This window comes from Bombina bombina, chromosome 9, assembly GCF_027579735.1.
Source record: "Bombina bombina isolate aBomBom1 chromosome 9, aBomBom1.pri, whole genome shotgun sequence".
NCBI lineage: Eukaryota > Metazoa > Chordata > Amphibia > Anura > Bombinatoridae > Bombina > Bombina bombina.
The window spans coordinates 259,290,996-259,315,789 of record NC_069507.1 but is presented as its reverse complement, the minus strand read 5'-3'; the positions used below and the strand labels follow the sequence as shown (position 1 = coordinate 259,315,789).

The 24,794-nt window shown below is 40.7% G+C and overlaps 1 protein-coding gene across 1 annotated transcript; it reads left to right on the top strand.

The window, feature by feature from the left end:
- Positions 1 to 18,168: 18,168 nt before the first annotated feature.
- LOC128639667 (trypsin) lies at positions 18,169 to 23,925 on the top strand. The gene is made up of 5 exons (XM_053691791.1): positions 18,169 to 18,223; positions 19,851 to 20,001; positions 21,161 to 21,414; positions 22,564 to 22,700; positions 23,776 to 23,925. Exons 1-5 carry the CDS (start codon positions 18,184 to 18,186, stop codon positions 23,923 to 23,925), a joined length of 732 nt encoding a protein of 243 aa, XP_053547766.1. The 5' UTR covers positions 18,169 to 18,183.
- The last annotated feature ends 869 nt before the right edge of the window (positions 23,926 to 24,794 follow it).

The following is a 24,794-nucleotide window of genomic DNA, read 5'->3' as shown; positions in this document are numbered from 1 at the left end:
AGTTACAATGATGATGTAGGACTGAAATCCTTCCATGTAATCAGTAAAGTTGTGTAGAAAGAAACATATTGCTTCAATGCCCTTGTCATGAGGGATAGAGGATTACAGGAACACAACGCCCACTTTAAGCCAGATATAGCCCTCCTTCCATTCTATGTTGTTAGTAATATTCAATATGTGTTTGGTGTCTCTCACATATGAAGATAGAGACATGACTATAGGTTGAAAACCAGAATCTAACCACTGGGAAAGATTGGCCAATAAAGAATCAAGAATCGATTGGGGGCGGCCTTGCACATGAGTGGTGGCTTTGTGAACTTTTGGAAGATAGTGGAACAGGGGTATTTTGGGATTTTCAACATTCAAGTACTCCATTGTAGAAGTGTCAATATAGCCCTGTTCCAACCCATCATCCAAAATATTGTGAAGTTCATCCTTAAATAGATTAATGGGGTCCTTGATCAAAACCAGATAATTATTACTATTTGATAGTTGTCTTAGCGCTTCATTCATGTGCTGTGACCCGTTCATCACCACAATGGTGCAGCCCTTGTCAGCAGGTCTTATCATTAGGTCAGTGTTCTCCTGTAAAGACGTTAACACTTTCCTCTCTGTCAATGTCAGGTTGTTATTAACCTTACCCATATTATCTCTTAGAGCGACCAAATACATCTCTACTTTTTTAAAGAATGTTTCAATCACACTCCCTTTCCTTTGGATGGGATAAAATATGGATCTGTCTTTAAAGGTCTTACCCCAGTTAATGGTGCCAGTAGCTTCATCAGCTGCAATTTGCAGTTCTTGTAGAGAGATTAAATCACAAGTCTCACGGAAATTACTTTTATCAGGCAACACAACAGGGGCTGCTCTCATTAGGGTAGTGCTCACAATTTCTCTATTCTCATGCCCTTAAAAGTGTTTCCTTAATGTGACGTTTCTGATAAGTCTATTCAAGTCAATGATAGTTTGGACTAGGTCAAAGTTAGTCGTGGGGGAAAAGGTAAATCCATAGCTTAGAACTTTAGTTTCTGCTGGCGTAAGTTGAATATTAGATAAATTATTACATTAATTATTTGTAACTGCTCTGGGGGTGACTCCGCCTGAGCTGATATCTGCCCTGTGTATTTTGTATGTTGTCATTGACACCCCCACCCCCATTTCTTTGGTCCAGGGGAAAAACCTGGTCCAAATTAACCTGGTCTGCTCCAGATATAGTCAGTTCCTGAGTGTTCTGGGGTGTTAATATATTTGCTGTTGTGTATTTGGAACCCTTGTTACTGGTAGTGTGGTATATTTGTTCTTTCTGTCTGACTGAGGGGTTTGTGACAATTTCAGGCATCATCTGTACATTATCATTCCCTTTTAAAATACCTCCCTGTACACGGCCTAAATCCTCATTACCAGAGGCCCTGTCATCTGATGAATAATCTACCTCACTATCAGAAAAGGTAACAAATTTAGAGTTAGACTGGTTACCCCTACGACTATGTTTCCTGTCTCTACCGTTACCAACAAACTGATTCTGATTTCTTCTAAGCAAATCCCTTTGTCTCCTGTTCCATATATACACTGCATTTGAAGTGTAGTCTGTTTTGTCTCTTAGATATTTGGTGTGCTTATTTTCCATTATAGATTCTTTTTTAATAGAATCTTTTTATAAGCCATCAAATCCGGCAAAATTAGGATCACTATTCGTCTTGTTCAGTTCACACTGCAAATAGTCTATTTCCTTTCTGATATTCACAAGTGAAGCATTTTTATATTCAATCAATCAATAATAACATTAAGCGGGATGAACAGTACACTTTGACAACACTGTATTCCAAGCATTCACAAAGTCCTTGTCACTGTCATCCACCTCAAAAGTGGGAAATTTAAAGACACGTAACCCTCTTGGAATCATCCCCCGCCTGGATATATCGATCAAATATCCAGATACCCCCTGGATTTCTGTATCCTTCATTAGCAAACGTTCCATGTCATCAAAAAGGGTACATAAGGTAAGAACCCCTTTATCCTTAGAGAAAATGTGCTCAGTTTGTTGATGGACACTTAGAAATACAGAAATACACAGGTTTATGCATTAACTCCATTACTCAAAGGCTTTAAAAACTTCCACTATGCTGACTTTATAAGGCTTTATAAATTTTTGCTGGCATCATAGATGACATCATTAATAGAATGATTGAGAAAGTCACTTATGACATCATAAACAAGACATTACAGGACATCATCAGTTACTATCTGTTTGAAATTATATATTTTTTTAGAAAATGAGGCTTAAAAAATGGCTATAGCCATGTGTCATTTCTGTTGAAAATGGTAGATTGATAAAGAAAAACGGTTCATTAAAACCACTGGTGATTAAGGAAACACTATTTCACATGAACGTTTTGTTTATGAAATGGCCTTTTTTTTTTCTAAATTCTTTTATGATTGTACTTATTTAAAGAAAATAAGGACCCGGAGAATACTGCATTATATAGTCCCACATTGCTGCTACACAGCGATTATAAGATTTTGACCACAATCATAGCTGAACATCATAAAATATGTTTAAATAATATAAACCACCAAGACTAAGCAGGATTTATGTGTGGGAGGAATATAGAGAAAAATATACTCAAAGTTCTACTGAGAGTATATTATTATTGTTATAAAACACAAGATAAAAAAGGTGGAAATTAGATCTTGCCCTCATGGTGGATGCTGAGAAAGCATTTGATTCAATCGCTTGGGACTATCTTTTTACAGCAACAGAACAGATTGGTCTAGCTGAAAATTTTAGCAATTTTTTACCACTTATGTATAAAACCCATACTCTAATTTTATAGTAAATAACAACTTAACTCCAAATATCAGACTCTCTAAAGGCACAAGACAGAAATGCCCACTTTCACATCTACCCTCTTATATCTCTTTAGAGCCATTTGTCATGACCCCATACTAGGCATACGTTCCGCTAATAATGAATACAAGACACAAAAGTGGGTGTAAAGGCCGTAGCCCGCATTTATTAAATCTTTTATAATATATAACTATACATTCAACAAATACTTAAAACCGTTAACACATTAACCTCATAACCTGTGATGCTTGCCAAGAGATGTACCTTCCACTGGCATACCACCAGGTACATCCCCCCCAACTCTCTCCCGCCTCTTTAGGGAGGTACCCATTCACCTAACCACACATAAAAGACAAGCACCCCCCGCTACCTGCTAAACCACAACATCTCACAAAAAGGGGAGGGAGGGAACTTCACCTTGTGGTTGCAGGAACAGAAGAGGGTGAGTGACTTCCGCACTCCACCTAATATCCCCCAGGACTGCTCCACTTCCTCAGATAGGGGTCACCATCCCCTACGTCGATGCTCTCCTCCAGGGAGCTATGACCCCATACTAGGCATACGTTCCGCTAATAATGAATACAAGACACAAAAGTGGGTGTAAAGGCCGTAGCCCGCATTTATTAAATCTTTTATAATATATAACTATACATTCAACAAATACTTAAAACCGTTAACACATTAACCTCATAACCTGTGATGCTTGCCAAGAGATGTACCTTCCACTGGCATACCACCAGGTACATCCCCCCCAACTCTCTCCCGCCTCTTTAGGGAGGTACCCATTCACCTAACCACACATAAAAGACAAGCACCCCCCGCCACAGCGCGTCACTGACGAGCCACCCCCACCCGGGCTAAGGCCTTCTGCACCCCTTCCTTGATGTTAAAATTAAAGAGGTGCAACCCAACCTCATTGAGATGTACCCCATCCTTTAAGAAGAAACAACGACCTGTCTCCCCTTCAAATTCTACATGGCAAATGCCAAACCCTCCAAGTCTGCCCACAAAACTGGTCACTGTCCTGTTAATCTTTTTTCTAGAGGCCTCCAACTTCCTAAAATCCCATGCTGCCCTCCACGATGAACGCGGTTCAATATCGGACCAAACTATTATCACCCAAGGGAATAATTCCCTCAGTCTACCCAAATCCCGCCGGATCTTATCCACCAACTCTTTTTGGGACAAAACCCCAAATCATTGCCTCCCGCATGGATGACCAGAATGTCCGGAGGCTTGAATAACCTGGCATGGTCGACTACCTTCCTCAGCACCTGGTCCCACCTCAAGCCCCTGACCCCAAGCCACCGCAATAACACTGCCTCCTCTTTAAATTTCAACTGTGCACCTTCCTCCATGACCGCTGCCGCCTTACGGGCCCAATATATATAGGAGTGGCCCACAATCCAACACTGAACTTGACCTAAAAAACAAGAAAAGCATCCTAAACAACCAGATCAGGTCTAACATATGAACGAAAGCATCCAGACTTCCAACCACCAATCCTTTTTATCACACTCTCCCCCAAACCCAAACTAGCGGCTTCAGTGGCAGCCCCAATTCGGAACGAATGTGTTCCAAATTCTTCCGCCGTGTACCCTAGTTCCTTTAACGCCCGCCGAAGCACCGCCAAGAATTGAAAACGTGATAAACCTGAGCCATCTTTGTGTATAAACAACGGTAAGGAAATCTGAGGCCGGGACACCAAAAAGGCCCTCATGTGTGCAACCGGGCACCCCGCCCCCCGTGCTTCCCCCAGCTTTATCAACCTACCCCGCCCCTCCTGGTCCGTCTTGGACCCCCGGAGCCACAACCAGACCACCTCATCCTTGATAGACACATCCTTGGCTTGTATGCCTCCCCCATCCCACCTATTTGCCCCCACCAGTTCTGATACCCGAAAAGCCCCAAAGAATGCTGTCGAAAAAACTGCTCTAAACAACAATACCTCATACCTTGAGGTGCACACCGTCTGCAAGACGGCCAAGATCCGCAGCAGAAGTTGGAAGCCAATTGGCCTCTGCCTGTCCTTTTCCACCTTTTTCTTACACAACCCTTTGACTGCCAGACGGACAAGGAACAATTCCGTCAAATCTTCCCACCCCAAGAGTTTAAACAGGAATTTTAAAGCTGCCATATTTCTCCTCACCAGTGACCTAGAAATCCTCCTATGGTTCCACTCATCAATCCAAGACAACAACCCCTGAATCCACCCTTCCCTAGAAGCTCCTATGCCCTCTGACGCGATCACCTCCCACCATTGCCTCCATGTCCGAACATAAGCATTCCAGCTCCCCTCGCCACCTTGATTAATTCCATACTTCCAACTCCAACAACTCTGGTGGGCAATCGACTCCTACCAAATCCGCTTCTGGTGCCACCTCTCGGAATCTCGACCACTGAAAGCGAGAAAGAGCGTCAGCTACAACATTCTGGTAACCCGGCACATGCACATCGCGAAACAGCACATTCATCCGCATGCAGTCCAGCACAAACAGCCTCAACAGGCGAACCACCGGCAGGGAGCAAGATGTCAACCTATTAACAGCAAAGACCACCCCCAAGTTGTCCGAATGGAATACCACCTTTCTATCCTTAATCCTGTCCCTCCACACCCGCACAGCTACCAGTAACGGAAAGAGTTCCAAAAAGACCAGATTCTTCGTTAGACCTTGGCAAACCCATTGTGCCGGCCATTTCCCAGCCACCCAGCTCCCTTGGCAATATGCTCCAAAGCCGAGAGACCCCGCTGCATCCGTGAACAGGTGCAGCTCATCATTCGACACCGCCTTTCCGTGCACCAACGCCCGACCATTGAACTCTGCCAAAAAGGACAACCATATTCTTAAGTCTTCTTTAAGGTCCTCCCCCAAGGTAAACCACCTTTTTGGGGCAGCGACTCCCGCCGTGGCCAGGGAGAGCCTCCTGCAGAAAACCCTCCCCACCGGAATAATTCTACACGCAAAGTTTAGCTTGCCCACTAATGACTGGATCTCGCAAAGGCGAAGCCTGCGCTTCCTTAGTGCCCCCGAAATGACCCCTTTGAGGTCGTTCAGCTTGTCCAATGGCAATCGGCACTCCATACGAATGGAATCAATTTCGATCCCCAAGAAACTCAACGTTGTGGATGGACCTTCGGTTTTTTCATGGGCGACTGGGATTCCAAATTCTTCAGCTACCATAAAAAATTGGTCCATTAGCCTAACACAATCCAAAGATTCGGCGGCCCCCACAAATAGGAAGTCGTCCAAATAATGGACGACCGATCCCAGCCCCGCTTGCTGCCGCACGACCCATTCCACAAAGGTGCTGAACTTCTCAAAGTAAGCACACGATATGGAGCAACCCATCGGTAGGCAAAGGTCCACATAAAAAGAACCCCGGAAAAAACAACCCAGTAAATGATGACACACCGGGTGAACCGGCAAGAGCCGAAAGGCAGCCTCCACATCGACCTTACCCATTAATGCACCCACGCCAGCATCCCTTACCAACCCCACCGCCTTGTCAAATGAAGCATACCTAACAGCCGCTACTGCAGGGTCGATCCCATCATTAACTGATGCCCCTTTTGGGTAGGATAAATGGTGGATCATGCGCTACTGCCCTGCTGCCTTTTTTGGAACCACCCCCAACGGAGATACCCTCAAATTCCGAAAAGGCGGGTGAGAAAAGGGGCCCGCCATCCTCCCCAAAGCCACTTCCTTGTCGAGTTTACCTTGAACCACCTCCGGTAATTCCTTTGCCGATTCCAGATTCCCCGAAATTTGTACCCCCCCTTTTTCCTCAAACGGGATCCGGAACCCAGAGCTAAAACCCGTCAGCAAGAGTTCCGCATCACCCGCCTTACCCCGGACCCTAGCGAATCGTTCTAACCAAGGAACCATCCTTCCTACCCTCACCGGTGTCCTGGCTCTTAGCAGCAGCCTCACCCGATTTCCCCCCTCCCCCGCTTCTCTTGAAACACTTTGCCCACGAATGGGCACCATCGCATCCTGAGCAAGCATGTTTGTACTTGCACCCCGTTCCAAATTTACATTGCCCTTCATTATACTGGAAGCAGAGCCCCTTTCTGATAGCAACGGCTGAGCCACTCCCCCCGCGATTAGAGGACGGTCCTCCTCCCCCCGTTCCCCCGATGCCCCGAAAGGACCCACGCAGCGGAGTCATTAACTCTAGCCAAATCCCCATATCCCTGTCATCCCACCTCATCTCCGGCCTCACTGCCATCCTCTGGCGGAACTGTTCATCATACCGCCACCACGCTAGTCCCCCGTAGGTCCTATATGCCCCCCGAGATCTCGTCGTAATAACAGAACAACGCAGAGCATTGCTCCGGGAATTTTTCGCCTACGACCGCCGCTAGAATACTGAATGCCCTCGACCAGTTAGATAACGTTTTTGGCAACTTACGATACCTCTTCTTCCTTTCGTCCTCTTCTTTCTTCTCCTTGTCACCTTTCGTGTCCTCTTTAATCTCCATCACCTGTTCCAGCGGCAGCAGAGAAAATATTTCCAAGAACTCTCTCTTCCATATTTTCTCCTTAAGCTCCTGAGTAAGATGAATCCCTAGCGGCCCAATTGAGCACAGGCAAGGTCTTCTCATAGCGCTCTCCGGCACCTTCAGCCCTTCACTAACACTACTTACCCCCCCAGTCACGGGTACCGCCCCCACCTGATCCCTGTCCTGAGTTACCAGCCCCCTGGCTTGCGCCCGCCACTGCTGTCCCGGACCCTACTCCCCAAGCTGCTGCAACGTTCCCTTGCTGCCCCACCAGCCGCCTTTCAAACTGCGTCAGCAGATCCCTTAAACCACTCATCATACTCTGCACACCTACGTCATGCTCTCTTCCAGCCACACCCGTGTCAGTGTTAGCACCCTCACCTCCACTCCTGGGCGCCGTCCCAGCTCCGGCCACTTCCATCGGCACTGCCGCTACCCCTGTCCCGGTGTCCGGCTGTTGCCTAGGCTCCCTCCCTCTGGGTCTGGTCGTCCTCCTCCTCTGTGATGGAGACCGAGATCTCCTCCTCCGACTGCTCCTCTCCCGGGATCTGTCTATCCTCCCCCACGTAGGGGATCGCCCCCTTCTCCGCTGCTGCATCCTCTCTCTGGGCGAACGGGATTTATCCCGACGCCGTTCCTCTCCCGACCTTCTCGGGCTGTGGCGCACCAGGGGGTCCTCCCCCCGCGGCCGTATTTGTAAAGAGGAGACAGTGAAATCCCTAACCTGACCTACACTCCTAATACTTCCTTCTCTAGATCCCAGCCCATGCCTACCCTCCACGTTTTCCCCACTACCCTCCCGCCCACGACCCCCTGTCCCCAAGGACCTGATTAACTGCTCCAAAGCGGCCAGGTCCCCTACCTGCCGTGCTGCCACCGGTCCCGAAGAAGTGCCCTCTCCAGGATCATCCGATTCCAGATCACTGTAAGCGTAGTCTATCCACAGTGCATCTCCTTCCAGGTCGGGTCCCGCAGTCTCAGCAGAAAGTTCTGCCCCACCACCCCGCTGTCCCTCCAACTCCTCCTCCTCACCTGCTGGAATTAAAGAAGACACGTTAGCCCTGCCCAAGCCTGCCTGTCCCCCCAATCCCCCAAGCCCCCTTTGCCCCCTCTTTCCTTGTCCCCTTCCACTAGCTGCCCTCTTAACCCCCCGGCCCCTCCCACCCCTGGGATTCCCTTGCCCTGACCTAACCCCCCCCTTTGCGTGTGCATCTCAACCCCTACCCCCCCTTCATCTCTATTCGCGGGGCCCACAACCTATCTCCCCCTAGCAGGCTCCCCCCCATTTGTCTCCCCCCTCGCTGCTAATAGCCCCTCTCCACTACTGACCCCTCTAACCCCAACCCCCCTCCGGGCACCCAACTCTTGCTCCCTTATTTCCCTTTGGGCCTCCGCTGCGCCCTGTCTGGAAACCCCCCTTCAGCACTCCTTATCGTTACTGCTCTAGCTAACTGACAGCTCTTTTCCTTTCTTTTGGCCCCCCCAGGAGTCTCATTCCCCGTACTCCTGGTCGCCGTTACCCCCTGCTCCTCACCTACTACCACCCCTTTCTTGCCAGTCATAGCCTTCCCCTTTCCCTTGCTAGCCCCCTTCCGCTGCTGCATTTCTGTCTCCTCTCCCTGCTCCCGTTGAGTATTGGAGGCCTGAGGAGAACCCTCCCCCGCCGTCTCACCGGCTCCCTGGTTAGCAGGCCTATTCTCCTGGGCCGTAGGCTCCCGCCCGTTCTTGCCGCCACTGAGGCCCAGCCCCTCTCCCCGCCTGGCCTTACCTGCCGCGTCACAGCTCCTGTTAGATGTCCTCCTCGTGGCCTCTTCAATCAGCACACGCGTTGGCTCCTGCGATCCGCCTCCTCTGGTCGACGACCGGCGCCTGGGCTCGATGGCAACTCTCTCAGGCCCAGCGCCGCTCCCGCTCCTCCTTGTCCTGCCGCCGTCGGGAGATAGCCGCTCCGGAGGCCTCGACCGCCGATGCGGCCTGCCGTGATCCGTCCCGCCTGCAGCTGCCGAAGATACGGGTCCGGAGGGATGCGCCGCCGCCAGGTAAGACCTTAGCCAGTCCAGGCCCTTCGCTTCTGCCAGCTGCTGCACCTGCTCTGCAATGTCACTCATCTTCTCCGTTACTGCAACCGCAAGCCTTAGCCGAACTTCACCTTGTGGCTGCAGGAACAGAAGAGGGTGAGTGACTTCCGCACTCCACCTAATATCCCCCAGGACTGCTCCACTTCCTCAGATAGGGGTCACCATCCCCTACGTCGATGCTCTCCTCCAGGGAGCTATTCTCCTTAGAAAAGAACTTAAAGGAAATAGAATTGGGAAACATAGTTTAGTCCTTACTTTATTTGCAGATCATCTCCTCCTATTTCTAAGTTATACCAAAAATACTATCTCACAATTTCTGAATTTAGCAACATATTTTAACTCTTTTTTGGGTAATAAAATAAACCCTGAAAAATCAGAAATGTTATTGTTATACAAATACATAGGCAAGGATTATAATTGTCCTTTCAAGGCAGTCGAAACAATTAGATATCTGGGAATTAATATTCAAAAAAATCTCAACATTGGTGTAAAGCTAATTATCAAGGTATTTTTTTTTTTCTAAATGTAAAAAAGATCTTAAAAGGTGGGCTGTCTTCCCTTTATCTATTTCTCTAGAATTTCAATAATCAAAACCATAATTTTTCCTCAGCTACTATATCTGCTACCGAATTTGCCATTGTTATTCTTTAAAAAAGATATATTAGAATTTTACAGTGCTGAATATATTTGGCAAGGGAAAGAGGCTCGTCCATTATTAATATTATCAAAACCTGGCAGCTATATTGTAAAGAGCTTCAACTAAATTTTCAAGTTTCAATATTTTTACCAATCTGCGGTAATGCTAAATTCACCCCTGTGTATTCAAATCTCGCCTTTAAAAACTGGGGGGAGCAGGGTCTTAACTATGTTATCCAGAGTAAAGAAGAATCTTCAGTATATGTACAAACTTTTAGTACGCTTATGGTAAAATATGGGATTACTTAATCTGAATTTTATGCATATTTTCATATTAGATACTATTATGAAGAATTAAAAAATAAATTTGCCTTAAATTGGTTATTAGTCAATATATATCTATATATATATATATATATATATATATATATATATATTCCGGAAAAATAGTCGCACTCTCAGGTCTTTTGGTGAAAATCGTAGATAATTTTAATGAAACGTTTTCGGGGTATTCCTCCCCATCATCAGCATAAACATACAGTGCATCAAACAAACTTAAATAGAGGCATATTACTCATCAAACTAATACAAAATACCTGTGTGTGAAAATTCATCTCAGTGTGGTGGCGCCAAACAGTGTGTGTGTGGAGCGCATATTCTGCGTTCCACTGTGTGAACCGGAAGTGTTCGGTGCAGTGTTGTTTCCGGTATCCTCAAATTTACAAAAAAAAATAATTTTAATATTGTATTTCGCTATTACACTAGTGGTGTTCATTTGTAATTAACCACAAGAAACTAAGTGTGCCAAAGTGTTTCATTATTTGTGCCATTGTTGATAGTGCATCACATTCTTTGTGAGTTATTCAAATTGCGTGAATATTATTCGACTGAAGCATTGTCTACTATTCGTAAACTCTTGTATGTGCACATTATTCCCTATTACCTTAAATTAAAGCCCCCTGTATGTAGGCTTACTAGTGTCCGTCTCGATCATTTGTATAAACGGTTCAATAGGACACGCTATCATAGTCTGGTTGTCATGGAAACCGTTTGTTGTGCCGGTTCTACTTGGCGGATTGATCTGTTTATTGCTTTTTATCGGATTCTGCTATATCATATAACCAGTATGGGCTACCTACATACCTTGCTATTATCTTGGTATTTGCATGGTTTTATGGAATTGATTCATTTATGTGTCTCTTTAGCTTATCCTAGAACATGCCTGTTAGTGGCATATGTTTGAGCTAAAGAGTATTCTCTGGCACTTATTGTGTGTACTATCTGTGTATCATCCCGGTTATCATTAGTGTATTCCTAAGTTATCAATGTGAACTGTGTATTTGATCTACACAACTACACCTGGATTACACTAAAACAAATATAAGCATCGAACAGAATCAGCACCGCTGGTGTCAACTGTTGTAAATTGTACTCTCCTAGGTCGATAGGGTCTCCTAGCTCTACCTTCTAGTGAGTTAGTTAACCACTTGTAAACTCTACCATTAGTGTAGTCTGCTTTCACTGACTCCAATTTTCTATTTTTAAATACTGATAGTTCAGTTTTATATTTATCAACTTGTTGCTGTAGTTTGGTAAGCCAATTCTCTTGTTGATCTGTTACAAGTGTCTCATTATGTATTTGTTCAAATGCCACTATCTCATTTTTGACCTTATTAAGTACTGTAGTGACCTCCTCTATTACTAGCAAGATCAAGTCTAGGGAGCACTTATTTAATATATGACACCACTTTCTTCTAAATTCAGGGTTATCTCGACCTATTGTAGGGATGTTTTTTACCCTAAAACCCCTAGGGATATGGCTCAATCTGTGATATTCTGAGAGATAGCTACCATGTAGTGTTAGGTCTACCTCTCGCTTTTTAAGTTTCAATAGGTTATGGTATATGTTAACAGGGGTCTCACCAGTAGTTGCTCTGTTGATGGGGGCGAACAGGATCCTTGCCGCATCATCTGGGGTGTATGTGACTGTGCCGATCTGGGCCCCACGGGCTTGTGCTCCTGCATCCGGGTCTTGTTCAATGGTAGTTGTTCCACTATGTCAAACTATGAGGAATCTAAAAAACCTAAAGATTGAACCACGGATGAAAGTTACTATATAGTAAGGTGACACAGAATAACTATATGGACCAATAGGGCAATAATAGCATCCTTTAATACACAATAAGAGAAGCCAAGATGTGTACATTAGACTTCAAGAGTATGCAGACACAAGAGGGATAAATATAATTTAGAACAAAATCGAAACCAATTATACATTACTAATGCTAAGTGTACAATGTAGCAACAGTGTATATGTTGCTTTTCATTTTTTATTTACTTTTGTGTATTTACTTTCATTTATGTTAGATTGTTCGATGCTTTTATTTGTTTTAGTGTAATCCAGGTGTAGTTGTGTAGATCAAATACACAGTTCACATTGATAACTTAGGAATACACTAATGATAACCGGGATGATACACAGATAGTACACACAATAAGTGCCAGAGAATACTCTTTAGCTCAAACATATGCCACTAACAGGCATGTTCTAGGATAAGCTAAAGAGACACATAAATGAATCAATTCCATAAAACCATGCAAATACCAAGATAATAGCAAGGTATGTAGGTAGCCCATACTGGTTATATGATATAGCAGAATCCGATAAAAAGCAATAAACAGATCAATCCGCCAAGTAGAACCGGCACAACAAACGGTTTCCATGACAACCAGACTATGATAGCGTGTCCTATTGAACCGTTTATACAAATGATCGAGACGGACACTAGTAAGCCTACATACAGGGGGCTTTAATTTAAGGTAATAGGGAATAATGTGCACATACAGGAGTTTACGAATAGTAGACAATGCTTCAGTCGAATAATATTCACGCAATTTGAATAACTCACAAAGAATGTGATGCACTATCAACAATGGCACAAATAATGAAACACTTTGGCACACTTAGTTTCTTGTGGTTAATTACAAATGAACACCACTAGTGTAATAGCGAAATACAATATTAAAATTATTTTTTTTGTAAATTTGAGGATACCGGAAACCACACTGCACCGAACACTTCCGGTTCACACAGTGGAACGCAGAATATGCGCTCCACACACACACTGTTTGGCGCCACCACACTGAGATGAATTTTCACACACAGGTATTTTGTATTAGTTTGTTGAGTAATATGCCTCTATTTAAGTTTGTTTGATGCACTGTATGTTTATGCTGATGATGGGGAGGAATACCCCGAAAACGTTTCATTAAAATTATCTACGATTTTCACCAAAAGACCTGAGAGTGCGACTATTTTTCCGGAATATTAATTGCATGTTGGCACCCAGGCAGATGACCATTGGAGGGTAACACTGTACAACTGATGGGATTATATATATATATATATATATATATATATATATATATATATATATATATATATATATATATATATATATATATATATAGGCTGCTATAAACATTTATCCAGACGGAAATAAGTCTATTTCTACTTTCTTTTCTTTTTTTTTTTTTTTTAAAACCAACTTTATTGATTTTCCGAAATGATCAAGGTACAATGCCATTACTTTTGAGACACAGCTAAATAAATATAACAGATTTCACAGGTTGATTATTTTTAACAAACAATAATACCTAGTATGTGGTTACATATCTGGATGTATAAACATTAAAAAAAGAAAAAACATAATAAGAAAAAAAAAATGAATCAACTTTTTCTCCTGGTGGCCCACTCGGGACCATGTACGGGTGGTCATAAGGAAATATTAATCCTCATTCAGCCATTGTTGAGGGAGCACCTTTTCCATGCCGAAAAAAGCCTTATGAATTGGATAAGGATTGCGATTGGCCAAGCTTGAATGAATTTTAACCATTTAGAGAAAAACCTTCCAAGATGTCTTTCAATAATGAGTTTATTATTTTGCCTCTCAACCATCATCTGTAATCTCATAGTCTGCGTAAACTCAGATATGGTAGGAGAATAGGGTGACTTCCATTGTTTAAATATTACACTTCGCACTGCCATGATCGACATGTTAACTAAGCTTGTATTTATCTGGTTGGTCGCCTAAACACGTATAATCCATATACAGAAAAAATATATAAAATGGTTTAATCTCAGTCCTGATCTGAAGGACTTTGTTCAGCCAGTAACTTATTTTTCCCCAGATTTGCATAATTTTAGGGCATGACCATAAGCAATGTAAGGTCTGTCTTTTCTGCCTTACATTTGAAACATCTACATTTTTTATCAGTTTGCGCCCATTTATTGATTCTATCTGGGGTAAAGTAGTAGTTATTTAACAGTTATAAATGTGTTTCCTTCCAGCTAACAATTGTTGTTGCGGATTCAGCCAGACTTATACTTTAGTAATGATGCGATCCTGTATATTCGAAAAATATCTCTGGAAGTTCTCCTTTAAATTCTTTATATGTTTGTAGCCCAGCTTTGTATGTAAGGCTCTATACCAATGTGAAATTGATCTTAGACCAGCATCATAAATTCTAAGGCTTGACTCTACTTCCTGTAAATTCCAGACACAGGGGCCTATTTATCAAGCTCAGTATGGAGATTGAAGCCCCGTGTTCTGGCGAGCCTTGAAGCTCGCCAGAAACACAAGTTATAAAGCAGCGGTCTAAAGACCGCTGCTCCATAACCTGTCCACCTGCTCTGAGGAGGAGGACAGTGTTCACCAGAAATCAACCCAATCGTCAGACATCCCCTGCTAGCAGCTGATTGGCCGCAAATCTGCAGGGGGCGGTGTTGCACCAGCAGTTCACAAGAACTGCTGGTGCAATGCTGTATGCGGTGAGCATAATGCTGTCCGCATTCAGTGATGTCTGTCGGGCATAATCCGCTGATCGGATCATTTCGGACAGACATTTGATAAATAAGCCCCATAATCTCTTATTGGACAGATTTGTGAAAGATAGCTTCTCATATGTAAGTATGCATAAACATTTTTGGAGGCAACTAAAATTTATTGGAAAGTTCTTCATAAGTTTGTATTACATATGTTTCCTCATTTATCAATTGTGAGAAATAAATTATTCCTCAATGTTGCCATTCTCTGAAGACTGCAGTGTGTATGCCGGGAGTAAAATCTGAATTTCCAAAAATTGGCAGAAAACGAGATTTTTGAAAGTCAATCCCTATTATAATGCAATACTTTTGCCACGTTAAAATAATGTTTGAAAATGTCAATAACCGTCTGATATTATATGGTAGTTTACTAAATGCATGGCGTAAAACAGCTTTTAAACTAAATGGTGCTGTTAGATCTGAATCTATTTCATAATAAGTGATATATTCCGATCTTGTTATCCAATCTATTCCATATTTAGCTAATGTTATCCAATTATAGTATTTTAGGTTAGGTAATGAAAATCCACCATATCTTTTGGGTATAGATAACTTTTCAACTGCTTACGAGACTTCTTTTTCCCCAAAGCAAAAAGCGCACATGTCCTATTATATCTTTTGATATCTTGTTTCGTTATGAATAAGGGAACATTTTGTAATATAAACAGCAAGCAAGGAAAGAATACCGTTTTAGTCAGCATAATTGTTACTGAGAGAGATAAGGAGAATATATTCCATCTGCTCAGTTCAAAAGGCAAGTTTGTGAAAAATTCAGCATAGTTTAAACCGTACCAATGCCACGGTTTTCTACCCAGTTTTATACCTAGATATTTAATAAAATTCACCTCATGAAATGGATGTTTAATAAAACTTTTTGGAGTTTTTTTTATTCATAAGATTTCTGACTTTTTTGCATTTATATTATACCCAGATAATTTACTATAATGACTAATTATTTCCAGGCATTTCAGGATGCTTACACTTGAATCTTTTAAGAATAAGATGATATCATCTGCATATAGTGAGATTATTACATTTTGTCTGCCCAATTTAATGCCCTGTAATTCATCAAAAGTATCCTCCATTGGTTCCTTTCTTGTGTATACTGAAGAAAATAACTGGTTTAGTACCTCAGCCTTCTCCCTGTTACTTTTAATCATGCTACCCTGCATGTATTTTAAGTACCTATATTGTCCTTCTTAGATTTTTTGATATTGATGTACTTAAAGAACCTTTTAGGGTTAGACCTAGAATCCTTTGTAATCATGTCTGTGTGTGTGTATGTGTGTGGGTATGTGTGTTTGTATGTGTGCAAATATCTGTGTGTTTGTTTTCCAAGGGAGGATGTATAGAGAGAAAAAAGATAGGGACACAACATAGAGCCTTGCTGTACTCCAACTGATAGAGGCAAGTAATCAGAGGATATGCTGTTAAAGGAAACTGTAAACTAATGGTTTGAGAGATATGGAACAAACAAGGAGAGGACTGTATCTTGGATGCCAAGTTAATGCAGGATTTGTAAGAGGAGAGGATGGTTAATTGTGTCAAAAGCAGCAGATAGATCCAAAAGAATTATTTAAGGAGTAGTGTCCCTTTGCTTTAGCTGATAGCAGATCATTTGTTACTTTAGCATGAACAGTTTCTGTTGAGTGTTTATAGCTGAAGTCAGATTGTAATGGGTCAAGTAAGGAATTAGTTAGGAGAACTTGAGTTAGATGATTATAGTATAGGTATTCAATTAATTTGGAGGCAAAGGGAAACAAGGCGACCGGCCTATAGTTAGAAAGGTTGGAGGGGTCAAAAGAGAGCTTTTTTAGGACTGGTGTGATTGACGCATGCTTGAGTGTATCAGGAAATGTGCCAGTGGTGAGAGAATGGTTAAAGAGATTAGTTTGGGCAGGGGTTAGAGAAGCAGAGAAAAAGAAAAGAAGTTGTGAATTAATAGAGTCAAGTAGACAGGTTGTGAAATGAGAAGAAGATAGGAATATGAGGACGTCTTACTCTGTTACAGGGAAAGTAGCAGAACGTGTTTTAGTAGAAGAGGTGAGTAGTAGGGATGGGTTTGAGGGGTGTGATGGAGAGATGTCTTTTCTAATTGTGTCCATTTTATTTTTGCAGTGATCAGCAATAATCTGAGCAGTGAGTTTGGTAGTGGGTAGAGGTGCAGGTGGACGTGGAAGGTAGTTAAAGGTTGAGAACATCCTTCTGGGGTTGGATGTGTGAGATGGCACAGGGCAGGAAAAATAGACTTGTTTGGCCAGGCTGAGGGCAGAGTTGTATGCCATAAGTATGAATTTATAATATAGGAAGTCAGCATGGGTGCATGATTTCCTCTACTGACATTCAGCAACCCATCAACATCTCTGAAGATAGCGGGTTCGTCTAATGTGCCACAGTTATTGCTGAGTGCATAATGCACAGAAAACAATACAACTTTCTCAAGTTAGCTACCTGGAAGGGGGTGTCAATCATCTCGATGATTGCAGTCTTATGACCGCTGCTTCTTAACTTGTTTCCGGCGAGCCGGAAACTTCGGGTGGAGACAGCAGTATCCACTGTTCGTTGAATCCGGCCCTTCTACTCTAAGGCCACAAGGTTTGTGCAAGAGAGGGATAAATGTTGGAGAGTATAGGTTTCAGTTGAGCAGAAAAGACTGTTAGACCCAAGACATTTAAATTCAAAGTTTTATAAGGATTTGTTTCTGCTACATGCTGCATAAAATGCACCTGCAATTCTCCTAGTTTAGGTGAATAGTACACAGCATTTACTAAGCAATGTGCAGGTCTAACAGTTATTTTTGCAGTAGATACTCACTGGGTTTGGTTCTTCATACTGCATAGATAATGGTGGGAATCTAAATGTTTCATTTCACATGCCATTCCCCTCTTAATGAATGGACCCCAGATGAATTTAAGTTCACTACTTTATTTACGAATACTGTAGAGTTTTTATATTTTCTCGTATTTCAGAAGTGAGATTTATTGCCTCTCTTGCATCACTGTTCCCGGGTTATACTTTTACAGCTTTGTATGAACATGTGCAGTTTTCATGACTACGTGATTAAAATAACTCTTCATACAAGGCCAGAGATAAACTTTCTAATGACCTTCTGCAGGTCATGTGTATCTTATTTACCTTGTTTGCATACATTAAATATAGAAAATATGGGGAGATAGAGATTAACAAACTGTATAAAAAGCAGCTTTTTCTTCACCCAACATCCATTGTCAACATGAAGTTCCTTCTGATCTGTATGCTCCTTGGAGCAGCTGGTAAGTTCTCTATCACATAAAGTCAAGATAGCTCCTTTAATAAATATTTATACTTTTTCTTTTCTGAATTAGATATAAAACTGCTTAATATTTTATGATAATTTTTCTGCCATTTATAATTGTTAATGAATCTTTAATAAATCATAAATACATTGGTTTCTACTAGGGACTGAATAATAAATGTTTAGATTTAATCAGGAAGTATGAGTGGGTAAATGCAGTTTTTCTTTTACATTTGGCATTTGACTGGTAAAATATTTCAATTGAACTGTTGTTAACATTTAAATTCTAAATATAACATTTGAATATTGTATTTGAATGATAAATTCCTTAAACTTACACTCAAGTTTATGCTAATGTTACATTCAGTAAAAGGAAGGTAAAGATTAGAAAAACTAAAATAATTTGGCAATGATTTAACATTTGCTGAGAGTGAAAATTTGCAGCCACAATGGTTTATTTTTAGCAAAACATCCCAAAACTTTCACTCATGCATTAGAGGAAGCAATGAGATCATTGAGATGCCGTATGCTAAAGGAATTCATCACTAACAAGTACTGTGAGTTAATAAGTTAGTAAATATTCTTTATGCCCCTGGTTTACAATATTAGAACTTATTTGCCAACACGATTTATTCAGCCAAAATTATTCAAAAGAGTAATAATTGATATGGATTTACACCAAAATGCAGGATTCCTTTACTCAATATATTATTTGCATGACTCTTGTCTCACTTGTCACCAGCTCAAGTAACATTGAAGATTGTTCATTTACTTATTTTGGATAAAATGTGAAAAACGCATTTGAAAATCAAATCAATTGTCAAAGTGATAAATTTACAGGATTATAATGTTATAAACAATATTTAAAGAAAAAGAAACACATTTTTTTATTCTAAAAGAACATGAAATTCTAAACAACTTCCCAATTTACTTTTATTATCTAATTTGCTTCATTCAGTTAGTATTTTTTTTGTTGAAGGATCAGCAATTCCCTACTGGGAGCTAGATGAACACATAAAGTGAGTCAATGAAAAGAAGCATATATGTGCAGCCCACAATAAGTATCTAACTCCCATTACTGCACTTCTGTTCCTAAGCCCCCTAGGTATGCTTTTCAACAAATTATACTGAGAGAATAAAGCAAATTATATAATACAATTAAACTATAGTTTTGTTTAAAATTGCGTGTTCTGGACCCTATTTAACAATAAGCGGGCGGACAAGGTTCGCTTCTGAAAATCTTTCTACCCAGCTTGGTGGTATTTAATATTGTGCAAGCGGCTGCATGTGCAATGCCGCCTTCTGCTCATGCAAGGCCAATCGCGCATGAGCAGAGGCCAATCACGCATGAGCAGGGGCTGTTAATCCGTTAGACTTGTCAAGGGTGATTTTAATTCACTAGCTAAGAGCTGGTGTACAGTGTGAGTGTGCACTGAAGCGCTCCTAAGCTGCACAGGCAGCTTGATAAATGGAGCCCTCTGTCTTAATCATGAAAGTTTAATTTTAACTTTACTGTCCCTGTAAGTACAATTAACTAACAACAAACTTGTAAGACCCTAAACATGATATATGATACCTGTTATATGTTTAAGACATCTCACCCTGCTTATTCCTCCTTTTCTCAGCTGCATTGGATGATGATAAGATCGTAGGAGGTTACACATGTGGTAAGAACGCTCTTCCATTCCAGGTGTCCCTGAACTCCGGTTACCATTTCTGTGGTGGGTCCCTGATTAACAGCCAGTGGGTTGTGTCTGCTGCTCACTGCTACAAAGCGTAAGTCATATGGATTGTATAAATATACATTATATGCAGGTTTATGGATCATGTAGTCTATTGTAAGCTTCTGTACTTCATTATTCATTACATTATTTGCAATAACTGCTAATATCTGGTGCATCTACCCAGATATCCTAGATCCAGCCGACTAGTTCCAGAGAACAAGAGAGGGGAAAGGAGAGAGAAAAAAAGAGACAGAGAAAAAGAGAGAGGATATATATACATACAAACAACTAGGATTTGTGAGAACTGAAATTTAAGCGGATGTTAGACTTGCCAACCTCACTAACTGCACCTCTCACAACTTGTGCAGTTAAATGGGATTGAGGAAAAAACAAACAACGAGTGGAGGTGGCGCCTACGGCTGTCTAACAGTGCATAGAAATCACTTAATTAAGCATAGAATATTTGTCAGTACAAAAAACAGGATCAATATATTGTTGGACTAATTACCAGCTATCTGTCAAAATACAATTGTACATGACCTATCTACATATTAGAGTGATCCAGAGAGGTCCGCTTTATTATTTCACCATTTTAGAGTTTTAATTGATTGTATTGGCATTAGTATTGAATGTGATTTTGAAGTATTTTAGTTTAACACCGGTGTTATTACATTTGGAGATTATTTTACTATTTAGTCTGTTATGAGTGATTGTTTTATATAAAAAAATCTAATAAATTTGAATATATTTTTTAGTATAGCAATTTGCATGTGCTCCTTTTTTATATTTTTATATTGTTATATTTTCACATATATATTGCTCCTGTTTTTTGTACTGACAAATATTCTATGCTTAATTAAGTGATTTCTATGCACTGTTAGACAGCCGTAGGCGCCACCTCCACTCGTTGTTTGTTTTTTCCTAAAAGAGAGAGGATGACATGGAGGGGAGAGAGAGGATAGAAAATGGTTATAGCATTTGATTCTTATATTCAACATTGTCCTAAAAGACTTCACAAGAACTGCTGATGCAATGATAAATGCTGATAGCGTATGCTATCAGCATTTATCGATGTGCAGCAGACATGATACGCTACATCGTATCATGTCCGCTCGCACTTTCATAAATCGGCCGCTAAAAGTAGGTACTGTCCTTATTGAGTACAACTGATATGCATTTTTTCATGATTATTTGAATTATCCCCTTTGCAGAAGCATCCAGGTCAGACTGGGAGAACACAACATTTTTGCCAGTGAAGGCACTGAGCAGTTCATCAACTCTGCCAAGGTCATCAGACATTCTGGTTACAACTCCTGGACCCTGGACAATGACATCATGCTCATCAAGCTTGCCTCTCCTGCTACTCTCAACTCCTATGTGAACTCTGTGGCTCTGCCCTCTGGGTGTGCCGCCGCTGGCACCAGCTGTCTGATCTCTGGCTGGGGAAATACTCTCAGCAGCGGATGTGAGTAAACCCATCAATAACCTATACAATATTATTACCTCTCTTAAGAATTATATTATTATTATTATTAGTAGTAGTAGTAGTAGTAGTAGTAGTAGTATGTGTTATTTATAAAGTTCCAATATTTTACATAATGCTCTACATAGATTCATGGGGTAGAGTAGAATTCCTATATTGGCAATTAATACATTAGTTGGTACATTTGTGCATGAATGGACCACAATCAGTGGTAGATTCACTTTTATACAAAGCAGAATACAGCTAAAGAGGTTCTCAAGTCTAAAGGAAAATGAGAGAAACAGAAGATGATACCAGTGAGAAAGAAATGTCAAATGTATGGTTGGTGTAAAATTTGAAATAAAATTGATTTATTCTATTTGAAAATATCTAAATGTTAATTAATTTAATCATTACCTTAAAATGGTCATAGATTCCAACTCTTTTTTTTACTTCACACTAATATATGATCCAGCAATTCCATGTCTCTGAACTCAGAAGTCTATTTCCACACATAATTATTTATATATGTTTTATATTTTGTTAATTTAGCATTGATTGGAAGGTTACTACCATTGTATGTAATCTGGCTGAAAATGTGGGAAGAAGGTTCTAGGGAGGGAAATATTTTATAGCTGAAATGGCACTTGTAAGGAGGTTATATACTAGGATCCTGGAAACGGAGCTCCTCCAGGTGTGCACATAAGTTTATCTGTTACAAGTTATTTGGGACATCTCCCAAAGGTATGTGCTGGTCCTGTTATTTTCCTACTTGTAACGAGGTTGGTACAAGAGATAAAACCTCATATGGGTGGGTTTCAGGTACAGTGTAATACAGCCGTTAGTATTATTTTAGATGGATCAGGATTCAGAGATCTTATGGTGACGTCTTATTCATATGAGCCTACAACTGCCAACCCTCTATACAATCTGAGGTAGGGTAGATGAGCAGAGGACAGGATTGCATAACACAGTCTTTAACTACCATCAAATGATGCTCCATAGCTGTATTTTAACTTGACAGAAAATGTCCCTGCATGGGTATTTGTCTGCCCACACCTTCTTAAATGGGGACCGTTGTGTTTAATTAGAGGTATTTCTACATCAGAATTTTTTTTGAATATGCTTAATTATTCTCTACATTGTTTACAGCCAACTCCCCAGATCTCCTGCAGTGCGTGGACGCTCCCGTTCTGACTAGTACCCAGTGTAGCAATGCCTACCCCGGTGAGATCACCAACAACATGATCTGTGTTGGATATCTGGAAGGAGGCAAGGATTCCTGCCAGGTAACTCCTCCTACCACTGCATAAACTTGACTTTTATCGTTTTTCTATGAATAGGCGAGTTATGTTGGTTTTACAACAAATTTATTCTATTGTATAAACACTTTTTTTGTACTATACATACAGATTACAAGATCAATCAATAGCACTTTTAGTTTTGGTCTCATTTTAAAAGTTTTAAGTATTTTTTTTTTTATTGTTCAAGCGTGCCAACATCTGGATGTCGGATAGCAGGGTGCACTAAATCCTTCACATAATAGACTTTTATGGGGGCACTCTGAAAAGCTTGTGTCAGCTAAAATAGTGGAGATTTTAACTTAGTTACAAATACACATTTAAGCGTTTCACATTCCAGCACCTTATGATATACCATTGGTGTTAAAAATTGCTGATAAAACTTTTTGTTAAAAAACAAACCTTTATTTTACATTCAATATGCATAAGTATAACTGAAATACATTATTTAATATATTGTTATCTTTTAAAATGCAAATTTATAAGAAAAAATGTTACATTAGGTCTACAAAAGTGCTACATTTTCAGCACTATTTACTTTTGAGCTTGAGCGCAACACTTCTAATAGCGCTCGCTGTACTCTATTAAATGTATAGCGCTTACAAAAAATGTCAGCAACGTAAATATTCTTTTATAACCTTTTTTTTACCATCTATTTGTAATACTAGATTTACGCTATTTTTAGTTCCTGTCAAAGCACAAGATAGCGCACCTGGCTTTATCGCTTGAGCTCAGCTTGTAGACTAGTCCTCATTATTTGTCCTGTATTCTGCCATGAACTATAGAACTACATTGTGTAATAATTATTACGTGCAATTCTATATCCTTAATGTTGACAGAAGACAATTCTTAATTTAGTGGCTGCTTTGTAAAATGTCTTAAAATATCTAGAAACACAGAAATATGTATTTTTATGTTTTGAAAAATAAAATGAAATAATTTTAAGTAGGAATTGTCCCCAAGAATTTTGTACTTTAACTTTTATTTCAAGTCATGTCAACAGTCATATTGTCTCTGATAGACGCTTGTGCACATAGTATATCATTCTTTCCTGTTCCTGCAGGGTGACTCTGGTGGACCTGTGGTGTGTAACGGACAGCTGCAGGGTATTGTCTCATGGGGCTATGGCTGCGCTCTCAAGAACTATCCTGGTGTCTACACCAAGGTCTGCAACTACGTCTCCTGGATCCAGAACACCATCGCTGCCAACTAAACCATACTTTATATTTCTTCTCTCCTTACTCTACATCTTAAGTTGGTGATTTCCTCTAAACACAAATGTAATAAATTCTTATACAAAAAAATAGTTGTGTCTGACATTTTCATAAGGTTTTTAATTTAGTTATTATTATTACAGGCTAGAATATTGCTGTGTGCTACAAGTTCAATTTGTGTCATCAGATGTTCTCTCTCTTTTTTTTCTTACTTTGTGACCAAAAATCAGAGCATTAAATATTTAATGACCAAATAAACTTTTAAAAACACTGACTAACGTGGGCAATCTTTTGCCTGATGTCCTATAATATGTCAGTTTGTTGATGGAACAGCAATAAGAAGAAGAGGAGAATCCGGTCTTCTAAAAAGTAGCTTTTATTTCAAAGTATTTAAAATCGGAGATACACACTGCACAGAGTAGAACATACAAGCGCAGCACTGTCTGGCTTACGCGTTTTGGCTAGGAGCCGTAATCATAGCTATAAATGGTTATGTCTCAGTCACCCTTAAAACAAATATAAAATAATTCTATTGGTGGAAAAGTGCCACGCCCCAGCTTAAGCTCAAGATTATTGTTTAAACATTTGTAATTAGCAGCAGCCATCAGAGGTTTCCTTAGTGAACAGGACAGATGCACATAACAAATAGTTAAACTAATACACTCCAAAGAGATATAAAACAATGCATAAATGTACACAATGTATCAATTGATTAAAGGGCCAGTAAACATAGACAATAATGTTATATAACTCTGCACATAGTGCAGCATTATATAACATTATATTAGTGCTAGATTTATATAACCTAATATTGCCTGCAAAGTTTTATTAAAAAATAGTGTTTTCCAGAAACCTGCTCTCTGTACTC

What these genes read in the sequence shown, in the direction of transcription:
- LOC128639667 (XM_053691791.1), top strand. Translation starts at nt 18,184, where the DNA reads ATGAAGTTCCTTCTGATCTGTATGCTCCTTGGAGCAGCTG. An exon ending in TATGCTCCTTGGAGCAGCTG is followed by an intron (nt 18,224 to 19,850) that starts GTAAGTTCTCTA and finishes TCCTTTTCTCAG; the next exon opens with CTGCATTGGATGATGATAAG. An exon ending in GAGGCAAGGATTCCTGCCAG is followed by an intron (nt 22,701 to 23,775) that starts GTAACTCCTCCT and finishes CTGTTCCTGCAG; the next exon opens with GGTGACTCTGGTGGACCTGT.